This window comes from Vombatus ursinus, unplaced genomic scaffold (assembly GCF_900497805.2).
Source record: "Vombatus ursinus unplaced genomic scaffold, bare-nosed wombat genome assembly UNPS02010304.1, whole genome shotgun sequence".
Lineage (NCBI taxonomy): Eukaryota > Metazoa > Chordata > Mammalia > Diprotodontia > Vombatidae > Vombatus > Vombatus ursinus.
In genome coordinates this window covers 4,677,695-4,699,432 of record NW_020950082.1, presented here as the reverse complement: position 1 = coordinate 4,699,432, position 21,738 = coordinate 4,677,695, and the positions used below count along the sequence as shown (strand labels likewise).

Genomic DNA, 21,738 nt, shown 5'->3' with positions numbered 1-21,738 from the left:
AAATGGGACAGAAGCAAAAGTTAGACTTGTTACACCGCAGAGGGGAGAGGGAGCATTAGTGAAGCGGTTATGACACAAACAGGGGCAGGCGAGGCATTTATAAATGCAGCCTATCTGTTGTATTGTGGAAAGCAAAAACAAGAGGCAGCCACTTTATAAAATATCACACAAAATTTCTGACCCCCCAAAAAAGCATTAATAAAAGTCAAAGCTAATATCCTTTAAATAGTAGCCATAGCTTGTTAATAATAAATTTCATTAAGGATTTTTTTTAAGAGGGTCAGCTAAATGTGAGACTGGAGATTTAAGTTTTTTGACAAGTATCCAAACAGCACTAACTTCTTTGGCTTATACAGGAGACTGAAGGACAAAACAAACAAACAAACAAACAAAAAATAAAATAAAATTGGAAACTAGTATAATGTAACAGACAGAAGGCAAACATGCAGTGAAACGTGGATTAGAGGAGGCAATCTTCACACCCATGTCTTACCCAGGCAGGAAGGGAGAAGAGCCATACACTTTGTTAAACTTGTCAGCAATCAAGTGAAGAAAAGAGAAAAGTGGTCTGTGTTAGCGATCAGAACAGACTACCTTCCTACAGTGTACCATCACCAGAGCTCATGAAAAAATGAAAATCAGCGCCGGAATTGCAAACATCCCCGATTCCATTGCCAACCGTTTTTTTTTTTTCCCTCAACGGGTTATTCTGTGTGGTATAACAGACCATGCATTTACTATCTTCAGACAAAACATGCCATCGAGGGATTCCAATGTGACAAACTTAGGAAGGATGCAGAGTAGGCACAGGGGCCACCATAGACAACCAAGAAATCTAAAGCACTTAAAGTCAAAATCCTTGTTCAGCATTCTTAACATGCAGTAGAAGCTGAACGAGATTTTACTATCAAGTGCAGCATAACATAACATACCACATTGAACACAATCCAACAACATTATTTTCCAATTCTCCCTTCTACATTACTCATTTTAATGCTGGTACATCAAGCACACATACATACAGACATATATCGCTGGGTGCTTAATAAACTCTTGTCAGAAATGAGTTTTTTTGTGCTGTTTATAAAATGAATAATGTTCCCCCCGGAAGGAAGAAATGAATTTTCATGTTTCCCAATCCTAAGAATTTCTGTGAAGTTTCTAGGATCCACATCCTTTCCTGTTCACCATTTAAAACTTTCCATCATTCAACCCTAACGTGTAACACATTCCTGAAACGCTGAAGTATAAAATAAATCACAGCATCCAAGAATTAGAGCTGGAAGGGATGCTAGAGGCCATCTCATTCAACCGTAGTGCAGCTAGGTGGTGCAGTGGACAGAGTACTGGGTCTGGAGTCAGGAAGACCTGAGTCTCCTTGGAAAAATACTCAAAGAGACACCCTTCAAGTTCTGTCACAACTATAGAAATGTTATGAAATATACTAATCACTCATCTCCATAAGAAAAATTCCAGAGACTTAAATGATGGTTATAAGAAGTCAAGAGCATAAAAAACACCCAGTATATATTCAAATGCATTTTGCATTCAAAAATCTAGGTTAAATAACTACTGTGCTTTAAAAACGATAATAGGTTAGAAAAGTTTAAGCAATATTAAATCAAACACATAACTACTATAAATTAACATCCTAGATTTTTTGGAAAAAAGATTGTAAGGAAATAGTTATAGCTCCATATTTTCTACTCAAATTATATCCTTCTCAATTCATGCACATTAACATAAAACACAAACCAGATAAGCTCAAAAATATTCTGAAGAGAGACTAACATTAACACAAGAAGATGATTTTTTTCACATTCAGGTTGAACATTCTATTAAGTATCACTCCCCCATTTTTATAGTTATTGGTTTATAGAATCATATATCTAATACCATAAAAGGGAGGAGGGCAATCTCTCAATGAGTCAATACATTTGGGAGCCTTTCTTTAAATCTCGAATATGAGCTTATGTTCAAACTATTCAAAAACATACATTGTAGTGGTGAGAAATGCATAACAAAGGCATAACCCCTGTGTCAAGGATCTCAGCCAATATACACTAGAACAATTCAAAACATGGAAAAACTGAACACAGGTAACTGAGCAAAATGGAGGGAGTGGGATGGGAATATTTGCAAGAACAGATGTGGTCTGGGTGACTCTTTCCAAAGGCAGATATATTTGCTGTCGACATAAGTCAACTAAGTAAATTCTAGCTACTTTTAACGTAGGAGCAGATACAGATAGAACAAGAGAGCACCCGACAATTTGAGTACAGGCAACATGCCAACATGAGAGTGTCTCGGCTAGCGTCATTTAATAATCACATCAACATATTATAACTGGATGTTATAATTAAGTCATGAAACTTGCAGTAATGTTATCCTGCTTATCATCCTAGGTATAATTTGGATTGCTGGCAATGATCTGAATTAGAACTTGGGGCCCAACAGTGTTACCTTCCCTAAACAGGAGTCTACTTATGCTTAAACATAAACATAAACACTGTCCCCATGGAATTAACTTGGAATTGTAATCTTGTTTTGCACAATATTGTTCACAAAACCAATTACTGACATTAGGAGAAGTATGCCTGTACTCAGGATAGTGTTTTGGTCAGATAAGGGTCTTGTAATAATTGTTTTTGGATTATTCCAAAGAAGGCGATACCTTCAATCTTACTTAAAGTCTCCAAATACCTAGAGAAGGATATGTGTTCAATGATCTGAGTGCACCAAAGAAAGGAGAGAAGTGATCAGAAATTTGTGTTTTCGTGATTGCGAACGGGTATAGAATTGGAATTGAAAGATTTTGAAACTAAAAGGAAAAGACAGGAGCTTGAAACTAAAAGGAAAAGACAGGAGCTTGGGGCGGGGGAAGGAGGAAAGGGCAAAAGAGTCAGGAATGAGGAAAAAGACAGGAAAATAAAGAGAGAAGAAAGAGATGGTGAACTAGGACCATAACAGGAAGGATTTGGAAGTACAGATATGTGGAGATAGGTCAATAAATAGCTCTCCATTAGACAGGAAGATTTGAGGCATTAGATATAAGGCAACAAGTAGCTTAAATGTAGGTAGAAGATCCTTATACATTTTTGTAGAGACAATTAAAAGATCTGCCAATTGTCTTCACAGTAGATTATGACACTTTCAGTTGTCAAGTATCACAGAGTGACAATTTCCATATACTCAGATACACATAACACAAAAGAGAAAGAAAATAGATAGGTGGGAGGCTGGACAAGACAATTAAGAAAACTGACATTACTGAATAACATTACAAATTAAAATTCCACACAGTACCTTGCTATATATCGCTTTCCCATGTACTGGAACTGATGTAAGCACACTCTATAAAAGATAATTTAGAAAATTATTTTAAACACTTAATTAAAATATTAACAATGATGAATGAATTCTAGAAGATTTTTTTTCCCCAATAACTCTTTACATCCTACCATTGTCCTTTTCTCCCAGCTATCATAAATCTTCTAACCTGTCTAAACCCATTATCTATCTACTTTTGACAAAATGGCTCATTTAGTTTGTGGCTACAATGGGCTATCTGCAGGATAAAAATTAAAAATAACTGCAGTTCACATTTATACAGCAATTTAAGGACTAGTAAGCACTTTGTTCATCATTCCCCTCATGAGGTATAATTATTGGGTAAAATTATTCCCTTTTCCCAGATGAGAAAAATGAGATCCAGAGTATTGAGCCTATGCAACTAGCATAGGAACTATAGGGATTATGACTTGAACACAAGTCTTATGACCCTAAATCAAATGTACTTTCTACTAAATAAAATGTAAACTCTTGTCAGTCATAAGCAATTATCTAATAAGAGCCTATACATTTTCTCAAAATTGCTTGGCCTAGGAAGCCTTATTGGGTATCCAAGGCTTTCTCACTTATTTCTTGGTCATAATAACTTATAAACTATATAACATGTTATGGTTTACAGAGCTCTTTCTTTCAATAACTCTATGGGATAGGAAATGCAAGTATTATTATCCTCATTTTACAGATAAGGAAGTTGAGCCACAAAGAGTGACTATCATGGAAGGAGAACTCCTTTTCTGGTTCAAGTGTTTGTGTTGTTGTTATTGTTATTGTTGTTATTTTCAACAGACTCTCAGGTGAAAATGGTGATTAAATTTTTTTAAAGCATCAATTATTTATCTGATAAGAGAAATTTAAAAGGAATTATCCAATAGGTTTCCACAGGCATTTTACTTAATCTCAACTACCTGTCAATCCAGCTGAGGAAGTGAATCAAATTTTTGCTCATGATAATCATGACGAACATTTAAATAGAAGGCATTATTTAAAAGTAAAGAGAAAACACACTGGAAGAGAAGTTGGAAACAGCTTGGGAAGGCAAAATTAGATAAAATGAATGATTCATTTAAACACATAATTCTTTTTCCTAATATTGTAGCCCCAAAAGTCATTAATTTTCCTATCCTAGGTCCTCATTTGGTCCATCTAATTTTCATGAGAATCAATATACGAAATACTAAGGTTAAGTGGTTTTCTGAAAGTAATGCAGCAACAGAGTCAGCATTTGAAGCCAGTCCTCTGACTCAAAATATAGCACTCTTTCCATTCTCCCTTGATTTTTGGACTCCCTGTGTCTTCCTCTGCCTACTGGGAACCACTGATAGGGAGGGATCAAGGTCAAGCATAGAGCAATGGTTGAATGAGGATGCAGGCATGTATTCAAGGATGAGTCAGTACTTATATTTCAAAGCAAAATATATCTTGTATATCTCTCTTCATCTCCGTTAGCATCAAGAGTTGACTACATTATGATCCAATGACTAATGAGCACCATTTTCTTTTTTCTTTTCATTATATTATGTTATATTATACCATGTCATATTATATTAATTTATTTTTGTTACATTTGAGTTCCAAGCTGTTTCCCTCCCTCCCTCCTAAACCGGCACTAGACAATACATAGTTCCATATATCGGTTCTTTCTTTGGAGGTGGAGAGAATCTTCCTTCAAAGGTCCTTTGTAGTTTATTTGAATATTCATACAACTCAGTATGGGCACAATTTTCAATCTTTGAGAAAAACTAAAACCACTCACTCTGATATTGTGAAAAAGTCCATAAGTTCAGATGTTGAAGCCTTGTTCCAATATGTAAATAAAGCATCTAGAAAATGAAAATATTGTTGGTCAGAAAAGCAATTTGTACATATGATCCTACTCACTTTATTCTCAGCACCTAGAGTAGTTCATCTCTATAACCATCTATATAAAGACCTTAGAGCTAAGGAATCCTGGAACATGTTTAAATGAGCCTCTTCATTCTACAAATGAAGAAAATGAGATCTGAAGAAATTAATGGAATTGTATGTGATACTTCAGCCCATTATTTGTTTAGAGAATCTGCAGTTTAAAAGCTTTGGACTTTAGAATGATTATAACATTTAAAACAACTGCTAAATTTCCATTCAAATCCTGTTCTGATGCTTCTTCTTGGCATGGAGGTGAAGCTGGAAAACTTCAGTCAGTAGAGCTTGGGATCAGGTAGGTCCTATGTCAGCTGGGATGGACAGAAGGTCTGTTCTACTGGGCCAAACCTAGTTAAGTTCAGGGATCCTTATAACCAGGTTGGTCAAAGGGTAGTGATACTTTTAGTCACAACAATACTTGATGATTGTTAAGTTTTAAGTGAAACCGAGTCAATTTAAGTAAAATTGAAAGTATTGCTCACTTCTTTGGAAAAAAGGTATAAAGGGTTCGAGAACTATGCTGGGAGTGAGAATACCAGGAAAGATGAAATTGCAGATTATTTAAGTATTCAACATGTTATACCTAATTCTATGTGTAGACATACACATATACATAAACATTTTGTGATTAACATTTCTTTTCTACTATCCTCAGGGGAGAAAAAGTCTAATTTGGGGTTATTAGTGAGACTAAACTTCTATGATTCAGATAAACCCCAACTGATGGACATTCAGTAAAGGTTCATTATGGAATTACACTTGGCAAAATGCAAGTAATTATTATTTATTCCAAATACTTATTGTATATTTATATATGTTTGGGACTTGAGAAATGAGTGAAAATGTTCTCATCAGCAATAACTCAGTTTGTTTTTTCAGGTGGCAAACTTCTTTACTGATTAAACAGAAGTAGACATTACCTAGACTAAAAAAAAAATCTTCAATCCAAACCCAGGGATGGGTGGAAAGGAAATAGAACAGACAGGATTTGTTGGAGAGAAAAGGAGCTATCAATAAGATTGCCCAGGTGTACATAGAGGTCCAGGGCCAAGTTTTCTAAATTAGGTCAACTCCAAGAGTTCCCTGAATAGAGGAGATCAGCATCTTCTGTCCTGGTGAATTGCAGCGGTCACTTTGAGAAAGATGCTGAGAAATGCCAAAGATGCAAACTACAGATGTATCATCATTGTGGATTAACCCACCTATATAAACAGAGCATTTGTTGTGCTTTGTAAAATCCAAACTATTACACAAATAATAATAATTCTCTTCTTCTTCTCCTCCTCCTCCTCCCTCTTCTCCTTCTTCCTCTTCTCCTTCTTCTCTTTTTCTTCATCTTCTCCTCTTCTTCTTCCTGTTTTCCTTCTTCTTCCTCTTCTCCTTCTCCTCTTCTTTCTTCTTCTCCTTCTTCCTCTCCTCCTCCTCCTCCTCCTTCTTCTTCTCCTTCTTCTTCCTCTTCCTCTTCTCCTTCTCCTCCTCCTTCTTCTTCTCCTCCTCTTTCGCCTTCTTCCTCTTCTTCTCCTTCCTCTTTTCCTTCTTCTTCATCTTCTTCTCCTCCTCTTTCTTCTCCTTCTTCTTCTTCTCCTTCTCTTCTTCCTCCTCCTTCTTCTTCCTCTTCTTCCTCTTCCTCTTATCCTTCTCTTCTTCTCCTCCCCTTCTTCTTCTCCTCCTCCTTCTCCTTCCTCTTTTCCTTCTTCTTCCTCTTCTTCTTCTCCTTCTCCTTCTTCCTCTTCTTCTTCTTCTCCTTCTCCTTCTTTCTCTTTTCCTTCTTCTTCCTCTTCTCCTTCTTCTTCTCCTCCTTCTTCTTCCTCTTCTTCTCCTTCCTCTTTTCCTTCTTCTTCCTCTTTTCCTTCTTCTTCTCCTCCTCCTCTTTCTTCTTCTCCTTCTTCCTCTTCTTCTTCTCCTTCTCCTTCCCCTTCTTCTTCTTCCTCTTCTTCTCCTTCTTCTTCCCCTTCTCTTCTTCTTCTTCCTCTTCTCTTCTTCTTCCTCTTCTCCTCCTTCTTCTTCTTCTCCTCCTCCTCCTTCTTCTCCTTCTCCTTCCCCTTCTCCTTCTTCTAAATCTATTTCTTCTTCAAATGGAGGATGGGAGATCCTTGCTGCCCACCAAAGATAAGTTTGTGTCGTTGAAGGAACTCACATATCATGAAAGAAAATGTCATAGGCAGGAATGCAATTTGCACATCTGGTATTTTCCTTTTTGTCTTCTCAAGAACTTTCTGGCATTCATGATGATTAGGTCAGCACTATAAAATACTTAGCAGGTAGAAAAGCTCATTGAATGCACTTTTTCTGCAAGGTTAAAAACAATTAATTGACAGCTGAGAAACTGCACTTAAAGAAACAGGGCCTCATAAGATTTCTTATAAGTAATGAAACCTTTACTCATAAGAGAATATGACTTTCCTAAGTGGAATCTCAGTTAAATACCTGGAATGATAGGTACAGCTACTGAAAGATTCACAGATTTCAAAGTCTGAGAGAATTCCCCACGCTATGAGAACTTAGGATCTGGTACATTTCTTCTGTGTGTTTAAGCAGGTCCAGTCACATAGAATGATCACTCAATTCATTACATCCTTACAGAGGCTACGCATGAGAGAGAAGCAAACATCACACATTTTGTGCAATGTTTGCTGAAGTGACTATGAGATTAAAAATCAGCAAATTTCTATCAGGTGTGTGGACTCAATTTCTTTTTTTGCCTGTTTTATATATCAAATATAACAATCAAATGTAAAAATCAATGTAATAATATAATTTGATTTGCAAATATTTTTTCTATATACAGTTTGTTTGTTTTTCCTCCAAGAAAGTATCCAAGGCAAAAATAGAGGCCAATCTCTTTTACAACTCCCTTGGTAGTCATATATAAGTAGCTCTTGACTTAGAGTAATTTCAATTGACCACTTAACCAATTACAACTCCACAAATGCATTAAGATCAGTCAGTCTCCAGATCTGCTGTGGGCCAGGCTTCTTCCTGGCTCCCAGCCTTGGTCTGGGCCCAAAACTTCATCCCTATCTCCTTTTCCCAGTCAACACATGCATAGACCTACCGTGTTGGCACAAAGATTAAGGTGTTAAAAGGGGAGGGAAAAGGAATATACTGACTAAGCTTAGGGATGAGAAGAAGAGATGGGGAACAAGGAGTTGAGAGATATCAGTAGCTATCTGTCCATCTATCTGAAGAAAAATATCATTCAGCCTTTTCATGAAAACTTCTAAAGAGGAAGAAACTAATAATAACAATAGCAGCTAACGTTTATATAGCACCTACTATGTGCCAGGCACTATGTTAAGTGCTATAAAATTATTATCTCACTTGATCTTTCTAGCAACCTTGTGAGATAAATGCTACTGTTATCCCCATTTTAAGCTGAGGAAACCGAGGTAAATAAAGGTTAAGTGACTTGCCAAGGGTCACACAGCTAGTAAGTGTCTGAAGCTAGATTCAAATTCTTTCAACTTAGGAAGATGAGACTTCTTGACTCCAGGCCTAGCGCTCTAGTCACTATCACCTAGCTGCCCCTCCAGTGTATTACACAGCCTCATCTTTCTTCAAATCAGCTATATCCGAACCTTTAAATCATCTTTGATGCTTTCCCTCTCACAATACTTATCCAACCAAGCTATTAACTCCTACACATTTTTTACCATGACAAGCACTATTAGTGTTGTTGTTTCCAAGTTATCTCTCAAATATATCCTTTTTTTCTCATAAGCCACCACTGCCATTCAGTTCCCAATTATTTCTCACCTTAATTATTGCATTAGTTTCTTAATTTCTCTCCAGCTTCTAATCCATCCAATGTATCAGTACCATATTTATTTTAATATTATTGCTCAAAAGTTTTTAATGTCTCCTCACTGTCTCCTGGATTAAGTCCATACTCCTTAGTTGATCTTCAAATCTCTCAACAAGGTGGCTATAACCACCTCTTTATGCCATTCCCCTACATAAAGGGGTACTTTAGCCAAACTGAGAGACCTGTCAGCCTCCAATCAAGTTCCATCATTTCTGGTCATTCTGCACCTTTGTTTACACCACTCCTTATTCTGGGAAGATCTTTTCCTTTCATCTTACCTGCTGAAATCCTCTCCTTCTTCCAAGACCCTGTTCAAATGACATATCTTCTAGAAAGCCTTCCATAAATCACTAAATGGAAATTTGTATCTCTTTCTCCTCTGAGTGCTGATGGCATCTTCCAAATATACTTTACTATCATATTATGAATTGTGTGAAAATAACTACATCTCTCGTCTCAGAATGTAAGTCCCTTAGCAGTAGGGAAAACCTGTAATTCATCTTTGTTGTCCCCCTTGGTGCCTTAAAAAAGAGTTTTTAAAAAATATTTGCTATACTGAATTTAACATCAGTTCAAAACTTTGAGTCTGGCCACATGTAAACTAGAGGTTTGTGGCTTATACAATGAGAAAAAGTAATGTAATGGGAGATTAAGGAATAGAAAATTCAGTACACATAAAATTTCATTCAAGGTTTTAAAGGCAGGCACACATTGCATTAACAGTAGAATATACGATGTCCCTGCTAATACCAATCAATGAGATGGCAGTTGCAGAATATGATAAGCTTTCTGCCTTGAATGGAGGGGGAGGGAAGGGAAGAAGCATTTATATAGCACCTACTATATGCCAAGCACTGTGCTAAGCACTTTACAAATATTATCTCATTTAGATAATGCTTTGAAAGCATTAAGATAATTAAAATTTGATCTCATGCTTATGCTTGCTACAGGGAAATTTGAAATACAAAAAAGGCAGCAAAACATACATCCCTGAATGAGGTTTTTCACAAATGAATCAAGTGGTCCTAAGCCTCCCTAATAATCTTCTCAAAGAGGCCCTTCTGAATTCCAGGACCCTGATGGAGGTTCCTTCATTTGATCTGAAAATACGGCAGAAATTCTGAAATATATGGTAATACAGAGCACTCTGATATTGTTTTATATGAAATACAAACCTACACAATGTAGAAGGCAATGTGACGTAACAAAAAAAAAGCCCTGAAGAAAGGAATCAGGAGACCTGGGTCTGAGTCTCAGCAATGTCATACTGCTGCTAGCTTCTCTAAGACTTGGTTTTCTCACTTAAGCGTAAGGAGGGAAAAAAAAAAAGAAACTTATAAAATGCCTTCCTGTTCTAAGATCTTAAGACTCTTTGTCCCGAGTACTCAATGTATAATCATTGGATAGCTGTATGCCTCTCTTCCTTATTTTATTGCCCTGGATCTGAAGATAAAATTTGAGTAAATAATTTTTAAGGCGTCTTAGAACCCTAAGTGACCTCTTTTGGTAACCTGTACACATTTTAGAAAGCTTTATGTTCAACACACATTAGCATGTAAAGCATGATCCAGCTGGGCCAACACACTCTAGAAAAGCATTCTCATTGGCTTTTACCTTGAGAGGAAGGGCCAATGGTAATGTTCTCTTAGAGTGTGTGGCACACCTAACTCTCTGGGGATCCATTATACTATAGATGTGTATCTTTTACCATTGACTATGGTATTCGTGATCATGGGTATTTTTTTTGTTTTTTGTTTTGTTAGGCAATTGGGGTTAACTGACTTGCCCAGGGTCACGCAGCTAGTAAGTATCAAGTGTTTGGTCTGAGGCTGGATGTGAACTCAGGGCCTCCTGACTTCAAGGCCAGTGCTCTATCCACTGCGCCACCTATCTGCCCCAATGTGATCATGTATTTTAAAAATTGAAGATCAGGACCATGATGAGGAACACAGTCCCTCCCACCTTGCCTCCCCGATCATGTCACTGGATGGTGACGGAGATAGAATCAGATTGAATTTACATCATCTTAATTTATTGCACATTTCCAAAGAATTACTTAAAAAGATTGCATGTAAATGAAGACATAGTTTCAGCTGATCTGATTCACATTCTCTGCTCTTTTAATTAACAGATACAGGTCTGGAAACTACAATTTAAGTACAGATAAAAGTACTACTGACTATAAGCACCAGTACTTACATAAGCCACTACTACAAGTAATATTTCATTTTAGACAAAAAAGGGTAATTGCTATTCTCCCTATAGGAAAAGGTAGATCCTGTCTTTTAGATTTTTTAAAAAAGGGCTATTAATTAAATTTTTGGTTGAAATGATCAGGAAATTGAATTCTTCCATAGCTCCTAATTTATTCCCATGCTAAAAAAAGGAAAAGAAAGAAAAGAAAAGGAAAGAAAAAAAGAAGTAACACAAATTACATGAAAGGGAAAGGTGATTTTAATTGAAATATTCTCATTTATTTCAAAATACTTACTTTTTTTCTCATTTTCTTATCCTGTAAGATGAATGAAATAAAATGGAATCTTTCATTTACCTACCATCAGACATGCTCTTTAAGATGTATAGGAAGCACATGAGTAGACTCTTAATCTCTGACTGGTCAAGTTTGTCACAGCGGACTACTGAGCTTCCTAAAGTACCACTCTGTTGATGCTAGAAAAAAACAAGAGGGAATGAGTTTTATTAATTTTAAGGGGAAAACAGTATCTCAATTCCATTTTTTTTTACTTCTTTGAAAAAGAAAAGTACTCAAAACTGAGGGAGATTACTGAACCTAGGATACTCCAGGTATGAGTAACTCCTCACTACAATATTTCAGGTACAGGCACACCTTTCCCACCTCTGCCTCGACCATAAACAAGGGCTGTTCCAAAATAGACGCAGCCATGATTTCTTTATGGATTTCTAAAAGGAGGGGGTAAAAAAAGACACACCCATGCCTCAAGAGTCCAATGTTGCCACAGCCTAGGCTATTGATGCAGACCTTTAAAAATAATGAAATATCATGCAAAAGAAGGTGTCCCATGAGCAATATGCTGAAGAGATGATGGAGAAAACAACACTGCAGAACTAAAAACTATTCTAAGGAAGACACTAATGGTAGACACAGCAAAAATAAACAAACCAAAGCAAACCTATGGTGCTGCCCATGCACCAGCTGGCAGATGTCTCTGCAAGCAAGTCATTGCGAGTCGGGAGAGCTCAATGGAGGGTTCTCACAGCAGAAAAGAGCCTGCAGGTACCTAGTAGACAGATAGCTGAGCCAAGCAACACCAGACACAGCCAGCCTAAACTGATGAGGTCCTTCTGTCATCAGCTTATCTGAACACTGCAAATGTCCAAACAAGATCTGTCAGAAAGCTCAGTGTGAAGGGACTAGTTAGTTCAGTTTTGCCACAGAGCAGCAGTAAACAAAGAATATATGTTTATAAAAACATAAGAATATTTATCCCATGCTTTAAAAATAAACAAACACCTGTAAGGCATTTCAGTATAAAATCAATAAGAGTTTTTCCTCTCCCAAAAATATAATTTTAAAAAAAGAGCATGTTTTATTTATTCAGTGTTAAGAGATAAGTAGCATTTTAGATCATATTTTGGTTTTGTAGCTAATACTATTTTTTCAAGACTTTGAAAGAGTCATGATTCCATCAACATGGACGTTCCCTTTGTTCAAGCGTCCTGCAGTCAATCAACAGCTGCTTTCATGAGTTACATGCCTGGACCAGTCCTCAGATGGCAGACACAGGGTCTGACACAAACTCCAAGCCTTTCCATTCTGGTTGGACCTGCCATAGCTGGCAATATGCAAAGGACTGTGGACAGTGAAGCAAAGGAAGAGGGCTTCAGTGAAGCTCATGTCTCATGCCCTTAACACATTCTAGATTTAAAGGCAGCAAGCTGGGCATAGCAGAGAGTGCGCTGGACTTGCGAGTCAAGAAGACTTGATTTAAAATCCTGCATTAGACAGTAACTTGCTGTTTTACCCATGGCAAGTCATTTTAGTCTTCCGAGTCCTGGTTTCCTCATCTGTGAAATGATGGATCAAAATGGCAGATAGAATGGCAATAATAATATCACTCACTTCACAGGGATGTTATGAGGATCAAACGTGATAATATAGGTAAATCAACTTGCATTGAAATTTTATTAAATTATTAATTAACAGAATTAAATATATTTTATATCAAAATTATTATTAAAATATTGAAGTGGTATATAACTGACATTATTATTATTTTATTTTTCCAGGAAGAAAAAAACTGGTGCAAATTTGTGGCAAAACTGTACTGCTAGTGTTATCACTCCAAACATCAGCCTCACACTTGGACAACAACAAAAACCAAGTACTTCTTGCAAAGGCAACAGAAGTGCAGCATGCAAGGGGTCTTCTGGCAAAGGCGGAATTGTCAGGAGGGAAAAGTCCATGGTGACCCGATTTCTCTTGGCTGACTGGCAGCTCTCTTCCTCCTCTCCAGGGCTGCGCATGACATAAGCAGAATGCCTCCTGAGAAGTTTCTCCCTCTGCCACACGACGGCATGTTAGGGTCAAGGGGAAAGGTTAAACACATGTTATGAGACTTTCACCACCAAGAGGCCTGTCCCTCTACAAGATGGAATTCTCCTAAGTCCAGGAAGAGTCAGCTACTGAAACGTAACGTAAGATTACAAATGTTATTTGCTGAGGGAGGAGGGCATTTTTCAAGTCCTAGAGAAGCAGTGACTCTATTGAATGAAGAGTTGAAATGGTATTGGATGATATGCTTGTGATTTGGGGATTAAAAATAATAATAATGATAATAATAACAATAATAATGATAATAGTACAATTTTCCAAAATTCAAACCATGGTGCTGAAGACAAGACTGACAACATTTGTTTCCAGGTGCCATTCAAAATTTTTTATGCTTTTCTACAAAATGTCATGAAGTCTGAGCCTTGGTTATTTCAGAAAAAGAGAACTGAAATGGAAGATAGGAATAAGAGGATATTAAGTAGGTTCTGCTCTTGATTCATTCTTCATGATGTGGATGAAGTCAATTCTCCTCTTTGGATTTAATTAGGCAGCTAAGTAGTACCATGGCTAGTGTTCCCAGACTGGGAGTCAGGAAGGCATGGCTTCATATGCTACCTTGGACACTTACTAGCTGTGTGACCCTGGGCAAGACACTTAACTTCTCAAGCCTCAGTTTAATCATCTGTAAAATGGGAATAATAATAGCACCTACTTTTCAGGGTTGTCCTCAAGTTTAAATGAAGTGACATATATATACATACATATATGTATATATGTCACTTTCCAAAAGATACATGCTTGCTCTTATTATTACTACTATTATTATTATTTCTGGATTCTTTGGGATAACTATAAGTTAACAACTATAGTGTGCTCTTCATTCCTTCAGAGAAAATTATATGGAATCCTTATGCTATCTTGATGACGAGGGGAAGCTTTCTCTTTTCTATCTTCTTTCTTACTTTTGGTAGGCTTCCTGTTTTCCCTAGTTTCCTTCAAAGCTTAGCTCAAGTACCACTTTCTGTATGAAGCCCTTCTTGATCCCATTTACTGCTACAGCTTTCCCTCTCAAATTATCTTATATCTATTTTATATGTATTTATATCACATATACAGATATATATCCCCAACACTTGGCCCATTGCCTCTCACAGTTGTAGGCTTTTAATAAATATTTGTGGACTGATTATTATTCTAACTGCTTATATAAAACATTTCCATAATTATTACAAAACATATAATAAATTTCTAGAATATAGAAGGGAACCACCAGGCAATATCCCCCTGGTGATTACCTTAGTGATATATCTGTCATCAAAGAGAATGTGAGAGCGTGGGTAGAATTAGTAACCTGACCCAGGTAAAAAATGTGATTAGTCACTGAACTCAGGGTCCTGCAAGTGTGCTAAGAATCAGAGCCTTTCCCTTAGATTCAAAAGGAGATATGAGGCAGGCCCCAGAGGGGACATGGACTTTGAAAAAGGAGGAAGAGATAAAGGGTCTAATGTGGGCCTTTGGAGGTAGCCAGTAGGAGGTAAACAGGCTCCAGGTGTGACCTTGCCCAGATACAATGTGTAGGCACAGATATAATCTTGGACAGAATCAACTTAAACTAGGAGATCAGCTGTTCAGTGAATATTTTTTCAAGAATAATGGAACAAGACAGAGAATAGTCTGGGGGTAGTAGGACTTCCAGGGGATAAAAAAAACCTTAAGGAGATAACAAAGGACAATCTGAAACTCAGGAGAGGAATTTGGGGGGTCTGATTCCATTCAACAAGCATTTATTAGATGCTTACTATGTGTAAAGCAGTAAAGAGACAAAGAGGAAAAAACCAACAGTCTCTGCATTAAAGGAACTAATAATCTAATGTAGGGAGACAGGAACATAGACAATGAAGAATGATAACAGGTTAACTTCTATAAAGACAAAGGAAAGCTCTAGACAAAGTGCTACACGCAATAAGAGGAGGGAAGTCACTGTTAGCCGAGCAGAATGAGGTTTGAAAACCAGGAAAGCCTTCATGAAAAGAAGTGATACCTGAGCTAGGCCTCAAAAGAAAATGGAAGATTTTAAAAAGCAGAAATGTAGAGAATATATGGAGACATGAGAGGGTAATCTGAGTGAAAGAAGGGAGGAAGGAAAGGGTAGGATAAGATTAGGGAATCTTTGTCCAATCTGACTGGTTTTGACACATTTTTAAGGAAATGAGAAGAGAATACAGATAGCAAAACAGGCAAGGGCCAGACTTGGAAGGCCTTAAATGCCAGGGTAAGAAGTCTGTCCTAGGACTCAGGAGTTCCGAGCTGCAGTGGACTAAGGTGATCAGATGACAAGGGGGGACCACCAGGCTGCTTAAAAAGGGGCGAAGCAGCCCAGGTCAGAAATGGAGCAGGTCGAAGTTCCCAGGCCTATTTTCTTTCAGTAAATGGCTAGGATTTATTGAGGCGATTTTTTCATGACCTTGAATTAATCCAATCACATGAAGAAGAATTGTAAGAGACATGAGAAAAACAACTACCTTGTCGAGAGAATTGGTCTTCTCGACGTTCCTTTCTGGAAGACTGTTCAACGAATCGGTGCTGATGAGCGAGCCTCTTGAATCAGCATTTCGCACACTATTGATATTTGGTGTTGATGTGGTATAGGGTGATGCTAAAAAAATTATTTTAAAAGAAAAATAGAGGATGAAATGTTAAATATATTTGCTAATGTTAAATAATAATAAACAATATTATTTATTTTATTAAAATAAAAAATAAATTTTATTAAAATAAAAAATAAATAATAAATGTTAAATATTGGGAAGTTGGCTCAACCATTTTATTCAACTACTCCACCTTTTAAAAGTCAGGCAATCAATATCAATTTTGGGATTAAAAAACACGCATGCATGGAAAGTACAGCTTCATATACACAGTAACCTTGATCCCAAAGACCCCAAAGAGGCCATACTACTTCAGAATAGAGTGCTCCTGAAGCGGAACCAATTGGGTATTCTTGTTTTGTTTTTGTTTTTCCCCAAAGAAGATAAAATGTACCTTTACCCGGAGCAACCACAATTAAAAAAAAATGAACAAGTAAGTCTCTATGTTGTCATACTACAACAGCGAAAGTTATTAAGAACTCACAAAAGTTCTTAGGAACTATACCATAGGACTGATTTACAATGATAAGGTCCTTAGAGATCACCTTGTCCTAAAATCAAAGTTAGACAAGACATCTGTGTCCATCTAGTCCCGTCCAGATCTTTATTGAAATTCCTGCTTCAAGATCCTCAAATGGTCATCAAAAATCACGTGAAGACCTCTAATGAGAGGGAACCCACAACTTCCTGAAGCAACACATTCTACTTTTGGAAAGTTCCTAATTGTAAGGAAGTTTTTTCCTTATATAAGGCCTAAATCTGTCCTAGCAATTTTCACCCACTATTCCCATTTTTGAATCATGGGGCCAACCAGAACAATACTAACAACAATAATAATAAAGAGCTAGCATCTATGTAGCACTTTAAGATTTGCAAAGGGCAGCTAGGTGGCGCCATGGTGCATAGAGCTTGGAAGACTCATTTTCTTGAGTTCAAATATAGCCTCAGACACTTACTAGTTGTGTGACCCTGGGAAACTCACTTAACCTTGTTTACCCTAGTTTCCTCATCTGTAAAATGAGCTGGAGAAGGAAATGGCAAATCACTCTAGTATCTTTGCCAAGAAAACCCCAAACGGGGTCATGAAGATTCCAACATGTCTGAAATGATTAAACAACAATAAGGTTTGCTTTTATGTTATCTCATTTGGTCCTCACAACAACGCCATGAGGTAAATGCTCCTATTATCCCTATTTTACATATGAGGAAACTGAGGCTGACAGTGGTTAAGCCATTACAGCTCACAAGTCTCTGAGGCGGGATCTGACCTCTGTTCTTCCTAACTCCAAACCCAGCACTCCATTCACTGAATAAACTGAACAATCAGCTTTCCACATGACAGCCCTTAATACGGGAAGCCCAAACTTGCTCATTTTACCAATGAGGATGCTAAGGCCCCGGAAGGAGGCTGACTTGCTAAAGATCATATAAGTAACAGGCTAGGTCCTGGCTCCAAATCTAATATTCTTCTATTAGGGACATCATACTGCTTGAAGCAATAAATTATGGGGCTGGTGTGACAAATATGCCTCTGGAGACATAATTTTTTGATGGTCATAAGGAGATAGGGTCACTGCCTGACACCGAACAGCATTTCCACTATCAAAAGGCCACTAAAACCACAGGTTAACATGCTGTAAGCTTAAACATCCGCACTTTAACAATTACAGATGCAAAGGTAATGCTATTAACCAGAAATGACTGACATTTGGTTTTGCAGATGGCATCCAATGTTTTTTTTGGCACTGCAGTCTTGCAAACGTAAGCAGCAGCCTTAGGTACACAATATTAATTTGAAGCCACAGTTACTGGGGTTAGGTTACTGATCACCTGGGAAGGCACCAGTCATTTGGAATTCAATAGGTCTAACAGCTGTTCATGGGACTGAAGCACTCACCTACCCGAGTTCTGGCTTTTTATAATGGAGGGGGTAGAGGGTAGAATTAGCTCCGGATTCATGCTCAAACTTTCTACCAAGTCACATATTTGTGACATTTCTTAATTAATTGGTTTCTGGCATAACCATTAACACGTTAAAGGCAATTCCAATTCCAAGCAAAGTCTTCCGCCTCAGTGAAAGAGGCAGGGTCACAAGGCTTTCCCAGTGCCTTCTCTTGGTTGATTATCTCCAATTTATCCTGTACGTGCTCATTTTGTTTACATGATGTCTCCCCATTGGACTGTAAGTTCTTTGGAAGACTATCTTTTACCTTTCTCTGAATCGTCAGCACTTAGCAGAGTGCCTGGCACATAGTAATTATTAAATGTTAATAAATGTTTATTGATTGACAAACCGACACCAGGCACCAGTATTTAATTTCAGCCACCCCTGAGACTTAAGTACAATGATGAATGGTAGGGCCCAGGGTTCCCAGATATTGTTTTAGATAACACCAGCTTACTCTTACATGCTGCAAATGTTTTTTGTATCATAGTAACCTAGGTGAGTTAGAACTGAAGACATGAAAATCTCCTTCCCAACTCCAATCCCCCACCTCCATTTTTTATAGATGAGAAAAATGAACTTGTCCAAGGGCAAACAGCTAGGAAGTATCTGAAATGGGATTGGAACCTAGGTCAGAACCAAGGGCAAAACTCTTTCCACCATACCAGGTCTTCTCCCATGCTTAATAACAGCAGCCAGGCTCTATCCTCATGACACTGTGAGGTAGATACTATGAGGTGTGAGGTAACTAGGTAGCACAATGGATAGAGTACTGGACTTGGAGATCTGAGTTTAAATCCTGCCTCAGACATTTACTTACTAGACGGGTGACCCTGCACGTGTCACTTCATTTGTCTCAGTCACAGTTTCCTCGTCATGTAAAATAAGGGAGCTGGATTTGATGGCTTCTAAGGGCCCTTCCAGCTCTAAATCAATGATCTTATGATTATTCTCCCCATTTTACAGATGAAGAAATTAAGGCTCAGAGGTTCAAATCCATGTTTCCCCCTGTTCCAAGTCCAGAACTGTTTCTACTCTATCAGGAATGAGAACAGAGGCAGAAAGGCAAATTTGAAAATAGAAACAAAGACTGAAAAGTGTAAAAAATCCTCTAAGAACAGGAGGCTTATTTTCCTCATCCTGTGCTACACCAACCATATGTATGCTGGAGGCCACAGGAGAGAAAGGTGAAGAGAGGACAAAACTCTGAGCTATTCTATAGTTTGTGGACAGACGGAAGCCAGAACAAGAGATAATCCCAGGGTCTTTCTGATCTCTTTGTGACTTAGCTCTGGTGTGCTACATAGGATTTAGGTGGGGAAAAAAAAAAGCTTTCAATATCATTTTAAGACTCAGGAACTCCAAGTAAAACGGCTCCTGAAATCTCAGAATTCCAGGCCGGTCTCCAGAACCAACATTCCAGTCTCAAGGAAACAGATGGTGGTATAATAACTCAAAATCAACTAACATACATAGCAGAATTACATTCATGTTTTCAACAGTTGGAGTCTACAGATGATTAAAAAATCTTTGATAAGCAGCATGCAAATGAAATAAAGATTTTAAAAGATTCTTTCCCCTTTAATTACCATACAGATTGCATGGGGCAACAGAGAAATGAGAGGGCAGAGGAGCCATACCTGAAGCAAACAATGTTTGCTATTTAAAACTAAGCTAATCACAGTGCAAACTTCACCCGAGCAACAAATCAGCAAGTTTCAGGCATTCTTGTATATATCACACTTGAACAAGATAAGACCATCTGGTGAGGAAGCTATATGAGCAGGACTAAGAGTCTACAAGACAGAGATTTAAGGAAAAGTCTGGCTAGAAGACAGGTACTTGGACCCAAATCAACTGGAATTTTTCACAGAGTAAAAGAACAAGTTCAAATGTGACTGTAAGTAGCTTATGAACAGGCTAACTGAATGGAGGGAAACAAAGGATTTAGGGATTTAAAATTCTGGTTTTGGTTTCATTTATTATTTTTCAGTGGTGAAGAATATATCTGACATTTGAGGATATGCCTGGATATGTATCAGAGACTTCCTATGAAATGAGGCATGGACAACAGAATTCAAACACAACTACTGAGTGGGGGAAGGGGGTCAAATCAGTTTTGCTTTTTTTTTTTTTTTGCACCAGGGTCAGCACCAAGGTCAGCACACAGCTGGTACAGTAAGGTGGAAAACAGGACCTGGGTTCAAAATCTAGTTCTGTAGCTAACCGGAAGCCTTGGTCAAGTAATTACACCTGCCTGAGGCTCAGTTTCTCAATCTGTAAAATGAGAGGGTTGTGCTAATTGGCTTCTGATGTCCCTTTTCGTTTCCAGTCCCTGATACCATGACACTCTCCAACATCCGAGCCTCAGATAGGGATAGCTCGTTTGAAATTCAGATTTCACAAAATCCTGTAATGTACATTGGGAAGTGAAGAAATCCAGGATTTCATCCTTGTTTTTCTACTAACTCATACATAGTGTGATCTCAGGAAATCTTTCCAAGGCTTATCCGCAAGCCATGATACAATTTAAAATCAACCCAGACTGGGATGTGAGAAAAAGAGACAGAGACACTGCAAAAGTGTATGTGACAATTTAGTTACAAGGTATTTAAAACATTTCTCTATCCCAGGGTCTGGACCAACAACTCACACAGTAAAGGGTTCACAAGGTAACAGACTTCCCTCTCAGCATCCAGGAGGGGACCTAATTTGCAACCCTATCCAATTATCGAGGTTGATCCTTTCCCCCTCATGTAGGACTTCCTTTAAACAATTCAAGACATTCTAGGCTCTCTCTATTGAAGAATATTTTGCAAAATTTCACCAGAAATACATCACTATTTCTTTCAGGATGATCTCCTTTATATCCAGTGTAAAACTCTATTGTTCTAAATTGAGACCATGTAAATCTATCTTTGACTCCACCCCTACCCATCACCCCCAGCCAACCTAATTTTCTGAAAGCATAAAAAACAGAATTATAAGTTAAAATGCTAAACACTGAATGAAAATCTACAGCAATATAAAGGCTCTAAATATTACACTTCAGCTATTAAAAAAAGCTTTACTTGCATTTTCATAGAAAATCAGAGTCATTATGTTGATTTAGTACTGGAAGATTCTAGGGTTTGGCTTTTTTCCCCCCAATTAAGACAAAAAAGAAAAAAAATTCAAAGCAGAAACTCATGCTTTAAAATCGTTAACTCATTCATTCAGACATTAAAAGATGATCATTTTGGCAGAAAGTTTAAACTAAAGGAAAGTAGACAATATGAAAAGCATTACCAATGCCAGAGATAACGCCGAAGAGGTCTTTATGTAGGTTGTTATCCAGTGTGTTTCCTGATTTCTGTGGGGTTACTAATGGATTTGTAGTTGGCATATTTAGTGATTCATCCTTTGCATTCTGTCAACCCCAAAAAAAGAGAAAGAAAGGGAAAAAACCAGTCATCATTATTACTCAACAGTTCATATTTATTACCTAAAATCATTCCATTTTGGGGAGTATGAAGGCACTTTTTTTTTTCTCTTAACAATCTATGAACAACCT

At 37.6% G+C, this 21,738-nt stretch overlaps 1 protein-coding gene across 1 annotated transcript in view; it reads right to left on the bottom strand.

The window, feature by feature from the left end:
• Window positions 1-21,738, bottom strand: part of DOCK9 (dedicator of cytokinesis 9) — a 359,630-nt gene that overhangs the window by 63,081 nt on the left and 274,811 nt on the right. The window contains exons 31-35 of the mRNA XM_027854137.1: window positions 21,474-21,594; window positions 16,115-16,248; window positions 11,614-11,728; window positions 5,105-5,171; window positions 3,307-3,354 (exon numbers count right to left, since the gene is read on the bottom strand). Coding sequence (XP_027709938.1) covers window positions 3,307-3,354; window positions 5,105-5,171; window positions 11,614-11,728; window positions 16,115-16,248; window positions 21,474-21,594 — 485 coding nt within the window. The remainder of the gene's footprint in view (window positions 1-3,306; window positions 3,355-5,104; window positions 5,172-11,613; window positions 11,729-16,114; window positions 16,249-21,473; window positions 21,595-21,738) is intronic.